We start from the raw sequence: 12,763 nt of genomic DNA on the forward strand, positions 1-12,763 counted from the left end.
GGAAAAAAATGTTTTTTTATATATTTTTGGGGGATATTTATTATAACAAAAAGTAAAAAATAATGCGTTTTTTTCAAAATTGTCGCTCTATTTTTGTTTATAGCGCAAAAAATAAAAACCGCAGGGGTGATCAAATGCCACCAAAAGAAAGCTCTATTTGTGGGAAAAAAAGGACGTCAATTTTGTTTGGGAGCCACGTCGCACGACCGCGCAATTGTCAGTTAAAGCGACGCAGTGCCGAATCGCAAAAAGTGGTCTGGTCTTTGACCAGCAAATTGGTCTGGTCTGAAAGTGGTTAACTTAGGTGCGAAGGGGCTAAAGTGGTTAAGCCACTTTTATAAAATCCCCTCATCCTCTCTGTAACATAAGTGCCTCTGTGTTATATAAAAAAATATGCTGATCTGTACACCTATATAACAGCAGCTCCCGGAAACCATGTGACTCCTCGGCTCTCTCCTCTGCCCGGCTGACAGCTCCAGATTAGCATTTTTTTTATATATATATAACGCAGGCACAGGAACACATATTATGTTACAGAGGGGATGGGATTATTTTATATTAATTATGAGAGCAGTAGGAGCAGAGGGGGCGGGCGCTGACACAAGCAAACAGGTAGGGAGGGGAGAGGACAGAAGGACAGAGGAGAGCTGCAGATGATGGAGGCATGTAAACTGACCACGGTGTCAACCCTCAGCAGCAGTTTACAGGTGGGAGGGTATAGCCCGGTAGGATCAGCCAGTCATTTAAATTTTTTTTATAGGTGTTTACAGGGGGCCAAATAACACAGCACAAACACCGTGCTGTATAACATGCTTTAAAGAGGAACTAAACCCTGATGGGTTTTACTTTCTCTTTATTTCCCTGAAAACGTTAAAACGCATAATGGGCTACTATGCATCGCATATGCATGGCTTTATTTTAAAATATCTCCTAGGCCATGGAGGTTTAGGAGAGATTTCCAGCGCCTACAGGTAAGCCTTAATATAGGCTTACCTGTAGGTAAAAGTGGTTGTACAACCACATTAAGGGAACAGGATCTGCTTTGTTTTATTTAGGTTAAACACTTTAAGGTTTGACATGCTGGGTATCCATTTGCTCATTTTGTATATTTTACCAAAAAAATTGGGTGATATATGCCCTAAAATTAACTTTATTGTATTTTAATGTATTCTATTTTTTACTAACATTTTGTGTTTCCTAAACTTTTGCAGTAATATCATGCGACATAAAAAATTTAAAATTAATTAAATTTAAATCATAAGTGCAAAAAACAAAACAAAAACTGGCTCTGGCACCGAAAGGGTTAAAGTGGTTGTAAACCCTTTACAACCACTTTTTGCTACAGGTAAGCCTATAATAAGGCTTACCTGTAGCTCCCTCAGGTATCACCTAAACTGTCCCCTGTATCTGTATGTGCCGACGTCATCGGCACATGTGCACTGACGCAAAGGCACGTACGTGCCGTTGCTTTAGTGAGTGTGCCAGTACCGGTGGCTCCAGCACACATGCCCAGGAGTGCGTGCGGGAGCGATGTCGCCAGCCGGAGCAGCGTACGAGGACCAATACCGGGGCTTTGATCTAAGGTGAGCATTTCATAATCCGCTAGTATGCCAAGCATACTAGCTCATTATGCTTTGTCTTGCAGGGTTTTTTTTTTTAACTGTCGTTTTAGCGGTGGTATTTTGCCCCCTGCTAGTGGCCGAGAAAGTATTTAGCTCTCCCAAAACACTCTGCCCATTGAATTGCTGAGCGCTGAAAAGCTCTTCGATAGGGTCACAACATAGGCATTTTTAACCCCTTCTTTGGGGTTAAAAGCTCCCCGCTAGCAGCCAAAAACAAAAAGCAACGCAAAAGTGCCGCTTAAACAGGGCCACTAAAACGGCTCAGTGTGAAAGTGTTCTTAAAGCGGACCTCCACCCTAAAGTGGAAGGTCCGCTCATCGGAACCCCCCCCCCCCTCCGGTGCCACAATTGGCACCTTTCTGGGGGGGAGGGGGGGTGCAGATACCTGTATAATCCAGGTATCTGCACCCACTTCTGGGACAAGCTAGCCGCAGATGCGCGCCCCCCCCCCCCCCCCGTTCTGCGAAACACACAGTTCCCAGGACACAGCGGGCCCAGTGGAGACGTGCAGCACGACGCGTAGGCACAGTAGGGAACCGGGCAGTGGAGCCGCAACACTTCACTTCCCTATTCCCTGACAGAGGATGGCAACGGGGGCAATTGCTCGTCATCTGCTGCCGACATCGCTGGACCCTGGAACAGGTAAGTGTTAATTTATTAAAAGTCAGCAGCTGCAGTATTTGTAGTTGCTGACTTTTAATATTTTTTTTGAAAGGTGCAACTCCTCTTTAAAGGTTCAAAAAAATGGCCAAAGCTGTCAGGTGTGAATGGAGCCCATTAGTGAGTGCAGTCACTCCCTTATTCTGGGAGAAGCCTCATACAGAGAGAGGGGTGTCGGAGTTCATGGGGCTGGTCTGTCCGTTCTACACTGGGGTCACATTGATTTTACAAGGGCCTCATTTAATGGCTGATTGACTCTGAACAAGGCCTCCCCCCGGAGAGAACAGCTGCTCCTGTAAGCCATGAACCCCTCATGACTGTAGTCTCTCTCCTGACTACAGCTGTTCTCTCAGCTTCTCCCCTCTGGCTAAAGCCAACCACAACAATGAGAGCGCGTTCCTCCCTGACAGCGCCGCACGAGTCCCACAACATTACACTTGACCCTCAGCCACGCGAGCTGCCCCGCCCCCCGAACTCTCTGGTAACGTTGGCCCCGCCCACCCGATAGTCAATCGATACTTGACTCAGTGGAGATCCCTGAAGTAAAGTGTGGTCACGTGTCAGTGGCGCGGAGGAGACATATACAGACTAGGCTGATACAACAAACCAACCTGCTCCGCGTTGTCCCATAATAAGGTGTTTACACAGCAAACACTGCACTGATCGCTGTTTATGTGAATGTTTTCCATCCACTGATGATTCATCCGACATAAACACTGGAAATGTCCTTTAGTGACTGTGTGCGATGTGCTTTCCACTATTGCTTCATCTTCATCGCGTCCTTCCTTCTTCCAATTGACAAGAAAAAAAAACAAAAAAAAAAAAACCCCCCACAGCTGATGGCCTGATGTCACCTTCCCAATAGATCACTGACAGGGAAACCCTCCATCTGCAATTTTGACTGGAGCCAATCTGCTTCTAGCTTCAGCTTTCTCAGTTAGGCTTTAAAAATTAAAGGAAGAGGCTGATTGGTTGGCATGCCGGGCTGATTTTGTCTTTGTGGATTCCCCCCACTGTGTCCCCATAAATTACAAACTGGTGTCACTCTGCCACCATCACATCCTGGAAGTGTTTCTTCAGTGACGTTTTACCAGCCTCTTTATTGCAGAAGCTGCCATTGGCATGCGTTACAATCCTCCCATCACATTTCAAATTGTGGGATGAGCTCAGGTGTGTTCAGATCCCAATCCCACCAGGAGGTAATTTCTGTACTGGCCCAGTGTGGCTAATGCCGCATACACACGATCGGAAGTCTCGTCGGAAAAAGCTCTGATGGTTTTCCTGTCAGAATTTCGCTCAAACTGTCTTGCCTACACACGGTCACACCAAATTCCGATGGTCAATAATACCGCGACATACAACACGTTCAACAGCACTAAAAGGGAACTTTAATGCTTCCGAGCATGCGCTGGAATTGCATACACGAACAAAAAATCAGATAGAAAATTTTTCCGACGGAAAACCTAAGAACAGGCTCTCAAAGAAGACCTTCGGAAATGCCGACAGAAAAAGACAGATGGGCATACACAGGGTCGGAAAATCAGATGAAAAGCTCCCATCGGAAATTTCCGGCTGTGTGTACGCGGCATAAGGCTTTTCCCACCCAAGAGCCACACATATACTGTGCACAGCCGATTGCATTAGGGTGTGCACCTCAAAGCTTAAACACACGTGTGTGTGCGCGCATGCATGTGCATGACAGTGTCAGTAAGGTAGCGGACTGTGTCAGTCATTTTTTATCGGGGGTTTAAACAGGGGGAATTTGTGCCACTCAGGGTGATTAGGGTGTGCCCAGACACACCCCATGCGCATGTCTCTGCTGTACATGCTATCAGGGAACGTCTTGGCCACAGATTGGTCCAGTACAATGATCACTTCACATGGGATCAAACTAAGATATGATCTTGCCACATAGCTCATCGTTATTCCTTAAAATTACTTTTTTTTTGGATTGACTGTAGAGAGATTAGAACACCTGTCAGGTTTTTATTGCTGTCTGTACCCCTGTTAGAGCAATCTATTTGTCTTGTTTACTGTTATCACCTGAGTGAGAAAAAAAAAAAAAATCCTACATTTTACGTTGTCACTAGAATAGGAATAGAGGGGAATCTTCCCATGGGGACATGAATTCTGGTGACAAGGAGTGATCTTCTCATTTTGGAGGGATTTCCTCTCAGTTCATCTCTTGGCTAAGGGACAGGAAGTGAAGGGAAACCTCCTCAACAGGACACAGAAAAAAAACTGACAGGGGTTACATCCCTCTCTTTATCCAAAGAAAATTGCCTTCAGTTCTATTTTAAACTTAGGAGGTCTTAAATCTAAAGTTTTGAGGAAGACAAAAATACTCCCTTATAGAGGAGCTGCCCTGCACGGGTTAAATGTTGGTTTATATTTAAAAAGGTACCAAAAAAGGGGGCACCTTTACCTACCCAGTCCTCTGCTCCCACAGGCTCCTCCGGGCTGTAAGTTGGTTTCCCACAGCTTCTCCTCTATGCTCTGGTGATCACAAGCCCTCGGACATCATCAAGTACAATGCAGGGACCCCAGCTCTTTACTGGATGGGAGAACACTGAGGGGGTAGTCCACTGGCAGAGCATAGAGGAGAAGAGGCTGTGGAGCCAGTCTTACAGCCTGGAGGAGCTGCTGAGGACTGGGTAAGTAAACAATTGTTTCTTGTACCTTAATGTATAAACTATAGGCAAAACTTTTTTTTTTGGATAGAGGGGCAAGGGATTGGAACACAGATTTTTTTTTTTTTTTTTATTGCTGTCTTTGCCTTGCGTTGTCTATTTGCCCTGTTTATCATTATTGTGAAAGAAAATCCCAAATTAAGGGTTGTCCCCAGAAGAAAAATAATAGAGGGAAAATCTTCCAATGGGGACAATAGTTCTGGTGAGCTGGGGGTCCCCACGATATCCCCTTAATTTGCAGCGATTTTCTCTCACTTCCTTTTTTGGCTATGGTACAGGACAGTGGCTATAACCTTACCAAATCTGAAATAGTTTTTCCCATTTGCCTGTAGTTCTAAATTTAAACAGAAACAAGTGTTTAACCCTTGCAGTGCAGACTATTATAAGAAGCTCCTACACAGATTTGGGGAATTACACAAAGCACACCAAGATTCAAGTAAGAATACGCATGCCGAAAGGGAATATTTTTTTTTTATAGTGGAGTTCATCTTTCAATGATGAAACAGCAGCTACCCCTGGCAACCAATTACCAATGACATTTTACTGCACTGAAGAAAAGTAGAATGGGATTTCTTAGTCTTAATTATGGCACACGGTGACTCTTTGCAGTCTAGGCTCACTACAGCGCTGCCACACTGGAGTACAAACATGAAAGTCATGTTAAGAAAAATTTTATTTCACAGATCAAAAGTTTATATTAATGCCAAACTTCAGGAGTTATCTTTATTGCCCGGTTACACTGGTCCAGCTTGGCACAATGTAATTATATTCTGGACATACCTTGGAGCGATCTTCCGGGTCCTACTCAAGCGGCTTTCCCTCTGAACACAGGGGATTGCTTGCTCAGCAACACCAACATTCAGAAAACGCCATTTTCTTTTCAATTAATACAAGACATTCTCAGATTGGAGAAGGGTAGATCTTAACATCACTGTGCCTCTTCACCTTGTCCAACCACAGTACACTTACTATGTTGTCTTTTATTCATGAAAGGGGAAAAAAAAAAAAACACCACAAGGCATTTTCTCAATGGTGGCTGTGCCAAGTGAGCAGCTACCTATGTGCACAGGGGAAGCTGCTTGGCATTGGACCTAGCAGATCACATCGAACATTATATGTAGCATGGACTATTGCCGTGATTTTCTGCATCCCCCAGCATCCCTCCAGACAAACCAATATGAATAATTACATTGTTACAAGCTACACCAATGTAAGTTGGCAATAAAAGATAATTCTTTGAGTTCTGCTTTAAGGTGTTAAAGATATTTAAAGTATAACTAAATACACTAATTTAATGGTTTCAAAAAACAGTTAGTGCTAACTGTCACTTGCTTGTTTTCTCAACCAAACTGTCAACCCATCAAATGACTGGTGTCATAACTGATCACACGTACAGAAGCAGGGCAGTTGCAGAGCAGACAGAGGCAAAGATGGCAGCTTCCTTGGCTAAAAATTATAGGAGGGTTTAGTTCCCCTTTATTACAGCCCACTTAAATGGCCCCCAGAAGGCAGTGCCGCTTCTGTATTATGTGCCCACTGTGGTTGGCCCTCACAGTGGTCACAAGTGGGAACCTGACCCTTTGACTCCCATTTAGAAGCTTTCATCGAGAGACATGGGTGACCGCTCAGTGTGCTGGGAGCGTGTTCTCTGCACGAAACCTCAAGCCATCATTGGATGTATATGTATGGAGGCTGGGCAATAACACCCACGTTCCTTGCCACTACATATATGGTTTACGTGGCTTGCAAACAGGTTACGTCTAGGATGTTTAAATATAGATTTGTACAGGCTCAGTTCTTCATTACATTCAGAGACATACTAGACTGTTATCTTCCAGAATTGTATTTCGAGGTGTGGTTATTCTGTGCCCTGTGTCTTTATAGTACGTCAACCTATAAATAAATAAGCTGCTGCACTTGGATGGCTCACCAACAATGGCCGTCTCCTTCGCTGGTTTGCTTTTCATAAATGACCACCTCAAATCTGTCATATTAACAGCACAGAAAACAGGCATAAGTAAAACATCCTTGATTTTTCTTTAAAAACAAAATGTTACTACTAGTTCATTAGATTAATTGGATGGATTCTTTATTTGACAAAGGGAAAGCCCTGGGCAGAATGTGTGATCACACAAACTCTCCTACTTTCTATAGCCAGCACATTACCCTTTCATTTTTTCTTAATGAACAGCTGAATGAGACGCAGAGCGAGGATCTGTCGTGGGACTAATGACAGCCTTTCCATGTTGGCAGGTGTTCTTGTGCATAAAGGATGCTAAATTGTGTGTTAAATTAGAATACAGTACGATAACTGCTAGAGAATGAGGTTTCATAGGGCCAAACAGTAACCCATCATATTTTTTTTTTTTACAATCTAGAGTATAGATTTGGGATGATGTATATACTAGTAGCTTTGGCATGAGCCATTTTTCATAAGTCAGGGCTCTGTGCCTGTTGATATTGTCCATTTTCATGCAATAAAGTGCTTGTGTTTTTTCTGTTTTAATTGGAAATCCTATTCGTTCCCAAGGCCCTCATTGCAGCCCCTTTGAAAAACAATCCCCAGTGAATGCTGGGAGGTGATCTGTCATCTTCTTTCCACCTGTTATAATCATAAAAAAAAGGCCGAACCACCATGGCGCAACCATGTGCAGTATGCAAGGCAGTTGCATAACAGCCCCATTCACTTGAATGGGCTGCTTTCAGTGGTGAGACTGCCTACTGAATGAGGTTTCAGTCAAAAATGTTTTATTCTTTTTCAAAACAATATCCAAATATACTTCTAGCCCCAAGTGAGAGGGATGGGAATGATATTGTACAATGAGTACAAGTGCATACTGTAGAATAAGAAGCAGTGAAGATAGGACAGTTGTTGTGATTAGGCTGTTACAATTGCATTAAACAGTTTAGGGGTGAGGAAGGTGGATGTTGCATGGTGGGGCCCAGGGGAGCTGGACAGGTTAAGGGCCCATCTCAGTGTACATCCACCTGTTTATGCTGCCTCCTAGCTTTTTTACATATATGCCCTGGGGAAAAAAAAAAAAATTTCATACCATATAGTCATACATTTGTAAGAAATATTTATATTCTGATATCTCCATTATTATGCATGACATGAAAAACACAGAAACATGAATACATACAAAGGTGAAAGCACACATAGAAAAGAACATGAGGAAGGGCCAATGAAACTTTGTCACCGCAGCAGAATTGATAAATTTCCCATATGACAAGATTTCCACGGTCTTTTCTCTATTTGTCTATAAAAATTAAAAGCTAAACCTGGACTGGTTACTATGGGCAATGACTCTTATTTTCGTTAAAACAGTTTTTTAAATATCAAGCCCAGTGATTTTCCATTATTCCAAATTCATGTATTATATTACAATGCCTGTTTTGAGTGTTGACATACCCCTGGCTATTGTCACGAAGAATGCTTATTTAAACACAATTCAGTTACACAGTGAGCAAATGTAGTAACCCCACATGAACCAATCAGAATTCAGCTATTAGTGAGCTGAAAGCTGGTGGCAGTTTGATACTGCATTTTGCATGTCAGTAATACTCTTTGCACTGCCTACCAAGACAATGTATGTGAACCTTGTAAAAACCATGGAAATTTACCCTATATTTGTGGCCAAGGGGAAGAATCTACCCGACGGTGGTGATCTGACTGCCCCCTGACAGTGCTGGTCAAAATGTCACCCTTAAAAGCAGCTAATAAAGCTTTGCCAAGTAATGTTGACCCTGGAATTATGCTAGTACCATCCAATGGGAGGTCAATCAGTCGCAGCTCAAGCAACTCCTAACCACCTCTAGAAGAACCCTACGCTGCCACAGAAACCATGTTGAGAATGGCTGGCGTAAAGCTTTTCCAAGTGGGAAAAATACAACTTACGTTTTGAGCAATATTCTCCTTTCCATCCCTTGCGGCACGATACGCTGCCATCTGATTCACAGATGTAATGGCCAAACCGATCATCCCTAGGTTTGCAAAGCCTGGAACAGCTTTCCCCATAGTAATGCTCACTGCAGACAACTCTGTAGGAATATTTCAGCTGTGTCTGGTGTACTCCTGACATCTCATCTGTGGACCATTCTTCACCAACATTGAGGGGTTTCTGGATGGTAAACTTGCTGACCAACATATCATTTTGATTTGAACCTACAGGACAATAATAAAAAAAGTGGTTTCTAATAACAGTTAAAGGGTGATATTGTAACAATTTGAGGAAGCCTCCCTGCTTTGCTTTAACTTTGAGTTTCTTCACCCTATGTTTTGCAATACTTCCAAAAAATTCCCAAAGAATGGACTTGAATATGGGGGGGAAAATCACAGTGTGTGTCTAAAATGTATGACAATAAAAAGGGAAGCCAAAGAAATCCAGTAGATAAGCGTTAGAGGAAAAAAAAAAAAAAAAAAAATAGTAGCATTAATACTATATTTTAAAACACAGGCACATTAAAAAAAAAAAAAAAAAAAATTGTTGTGTAGTATTATTGGTTTGTTGCCTTAAATAAAAAAATAATCCAATATCAAAAGCCGAGACTCCAAGGTGAGCAGTCTAGTCTCAGAGTTTGTAGTCTCAAGAAATTTTTCAACGTGAGAATTGTTTTGTTGAAATATTCTCTTCCTCCATGTCAGCAAAACATCCAAAAGCCATTATTTCTTTTCCAAAGGGCGGAATTTGTAAAAGGTGTAAAATACAGGAAAAGGCAGTCAGGATGATTTGGCAGACTTCTGGTTTTCTCACCAAAGAGCGGACTTCTTTCCCACGCCAAAAATAAACTGGAGGAAACGCAATTGTGTTCGAGATTAGGTATGAAGGAACATGAAAAAAAGTATACATATCAAAAGCAGGAGCCTGATTCAGATCTTTAGCAAAACATGGGTTAATGTAAAATATGCTTGTATAAAAAAAAAAAATATATAATAATAATAGGCTAAAATTTTTGTAGGCCAGGTCCTAAATGAAATGCCCTAATTGCCCAACTAATGACAAAATGTGGGATAGAGAGTATGCGTGTAAAATATAAATATATATTTATGATAGGTGGGCCAATTGCGCCCTCTTGTGTCTATAAAAATTACCTGAAGGTTTATGGACAGCTTCAATAATCAAGGAAAAGGTTTTCTGCAACAAAACACAAAAACACTTTTTAATGCAAGGGCAGAAGACGACATCAAAAGAGACATTGGACTAGGTCATAATCAGCAATGAAAACAAACTGCCAGTGCAGTCTTTAAAGAGATGCTCTCGCTTGCCTGTGCTGTTTAATTAATCTAATTGCGTATAGTATTACTGCCTAGATCTCAATTAAAGCAAGCTTCTTTGGTTTATTTTCAGCAGAGGGGATGGGGGTGGGTATGCCAGTGTTATTGTGTCTGGTGCCAGTAGACTTTGAACCCATCTGAAGTTGTTAACATCTGTCACAAGGGTTGCTTAGGATGCGATTGGCCATCAATATCTTGCTCTGGTGATTAATTCATGGAATTGTCCCCAATGTGTAAATAAGCCTCTAATTAACCATTCAGTCTTTGGGGTGTTTATACACAAAATACACACAATTATCTGCCTGACATTTAGGGCTCGTTTATACTGCAGTCCCTGCCTTCAGTGTGGTTTCACATGTGCGTTTACAATGCCTATCTTGGCAATGTTATTTTTTTACTGACTTGCGATTACATGCTTTTGCGGTGTGTTCATGATTTTTAGTAATGTACATGAAAGCATCTCAGTGGTGTAAACTAGATTTCCTGAAATAATAATAATGGATTTATTTAGCGCCAACAGTTTACGCAGCCCTTTGACATACTTTTTTTGTATATGCACTGCATTTATAAATGTGTTCAAATGATTCTAGTGTACCCAATTGAATGTGTGCCCCCAAACAAGAAAAGGATCATTGATACCAAGCATCAATGAACCAAACTCTTTAAAGTGGCCGTAGATGGTTCGATAATTATTTTGTTTATAATCAATCTCTCCCGATGGGAACCATAAACCTATAGCCGACTACCAATTTAATCGATATGACACACATGGGGTAGTGAATTTTGATTTATAGTTGAAGATACCATCATAAGTAATCCATTGCATGTCATAATTTGATCGTTAAAAAATACAAGCAACTTTATGAACAAAGTATCTCAGTGCTGCCGATTAAACAATCATTTTCTGCCTTGGCCAATCGACTTTGAAAATCAAGATCGGAAGGGAAGTTATGCCTAATCCACGGTTTGCCGATTTGAACCTCACAACATTTAGATAATAAAATTGAATCGTGGATGGCCACCACTGGAGATACGGAGCCCCTTACCGGCCAGGTGAAGTTAAAGGGCAGCCTGATGGGGTTGGAGAAGCCTTCCATATTGCCAATGATGAAAGAATTGGATCCCAGCACCGGGGTGACCACATTGCCGAATGTGCACGATCCTGGGGACACCACGGTCTGATAGTGCTTGAGGCAGATCTTGAAGAAAATCCGGCAGTTGGGCAAACATGACTCGCCGTTCTCCAGCATCCCGCTGGTGTTTATAAACTCCTGAAGTTCCAGTTGGAAGACCCCAGAGCCCGACACCTTAGAGAGAAATACACAAGACCCTCCGATCAGATCTCACCATCCCATCATCACTCATCTAAAGCTGCCCTCACACGTCACAATTCTGATTGTACAAAATTATATATATATATATATATATATATATATATATATATATATATATATATATATATATATATATATATATATATATATATATATATATATATACATACATACATACACACACACACACACACACACACACACACCCCTCATTTAATTTGTATCCAATCAGGTAGGTCCTTGTACTGCATAGTTGCTGGTAGATATGAAGGAGATTGTACAATCAGATTGTGTAGTGTGTGGTCAGCCTAAGAAACCACAGACTACCAGCTGCCTAGAGAATGGGGCTTCAACGGGCACCATTACCTGCTGCAACATCGCTAAGAGCAAGGTGAGGGCAGAGAATCGCCAACGTGCCATGGCCGTGCCCAGGGCAGATCTCCAGTACAGATCCAGCAGAATGATCTATAAAAATCGACAGAGGAAAAGTCCTAGAGCCGATCTCCTGCTATCCAGATAGGTAGAAGATAAATCCAGCAATCGGTCCTGTGAGTGGGAGAAGTCCGGACAGTTCTTATTCCCCGGATGGCGATCAGTGAATAAAGCTCCGCTTCGCTCCCAGCTACTTATATATGGAAAGCTCATTACACGCTGCTAATTCACACTCGGCCCCGCCCCCCGAGCTCTCCCACAATTAGTGGGGCGGTGATCACCAGAGAGCCCAGCGGAGGATGACAAAGCCCAGTATCGGAGGGCACAATGTCACTGGCACCTCTGCAGACATAAGCCCAGGCCTGCTGGAGGAGACCTGTCAGTCTGTGGATGGCACAGTGAGGGAGATGGCAGACCTGTACAGAGCCAGGAGGAGTTACATTACACTTCTATCAGATCTGAGCTACAGGTCTGACCGTGAGGGAGTGTACAGTGCAGGGTATATGGGGAGGGAGTTTACAGTGCAGGGTATATGGGAGGGAGTGTACAGTGCAGGGTACATGGGGAGGGAGGGAGTTACAGTGCAGGGTATATGGGAGGGAGTGTAGGGTAAATGGGGAGGGAGGGAGTGTACAGTGCAGGGTATATGGGGAGGGAGTGTACAGTGCAGGGTATATGGGAGGGAGTGTACAGTGCAGGGTATATGGGGAGGGAGGGAGTTACAGTGCAGGGTATATGGGAGGGAGTGTA

The 12,763-nt window shown here is 42.7% G+C and overlaps 1 protein-coding gene across 1 annotated transcript in view; it reads right to left on the bottom strand.

The window, feature by feature from the left end:
- Positions 1-12,368, bottom strand: part of DLL4 (delta like canonical Notch ligand 4) — a 36,919-nt gene extending 24,551 nt beyond the window's left edge. The window contains exons 1-4 of the mRNA XM_077464924.1: positions 11,948-12,368; positions 11,294-11,554; positions 10,065-10,107; positions 8,871-9,137 (exon numbers count right to left, since the gene is read on the bottom strand). Of these exons, the coding sequence (XP_077321050.1) occupies positions 8,871-9,137; positions 10,065-10,107; positions 11,294-11,554; positions 11,948-12,001 (625 nt within the window). The 5' untranslated portion in view covers positions 12,002-12,368. The remainder of the gene's footprint in view (positions 1-8,870; positions 9,138-10,064; positions 10,108-11,293; positions 11,555-11,947) is intronic.
- Positions 12,369-12,763: the final 395 nt, after the last annotated feature.

The sequence above is a fragment of the Lithobates pipiens genome, unplaced genomic scaffold (genome assembly GCF_037356315.1).
Source record: "Lithobates pipiens isolate NorthernLeopardFrog02 unplaced genomic scaffold, aLitPip1_a1.2 Scaffold_30, whole genome shotgun sequence".
Taxonomy (NCBI): Eukaryota; Metazoa; Chordata; class Amphibia; order Anura; family Ranidae; genus Lithobates; species Lithobates pipiens.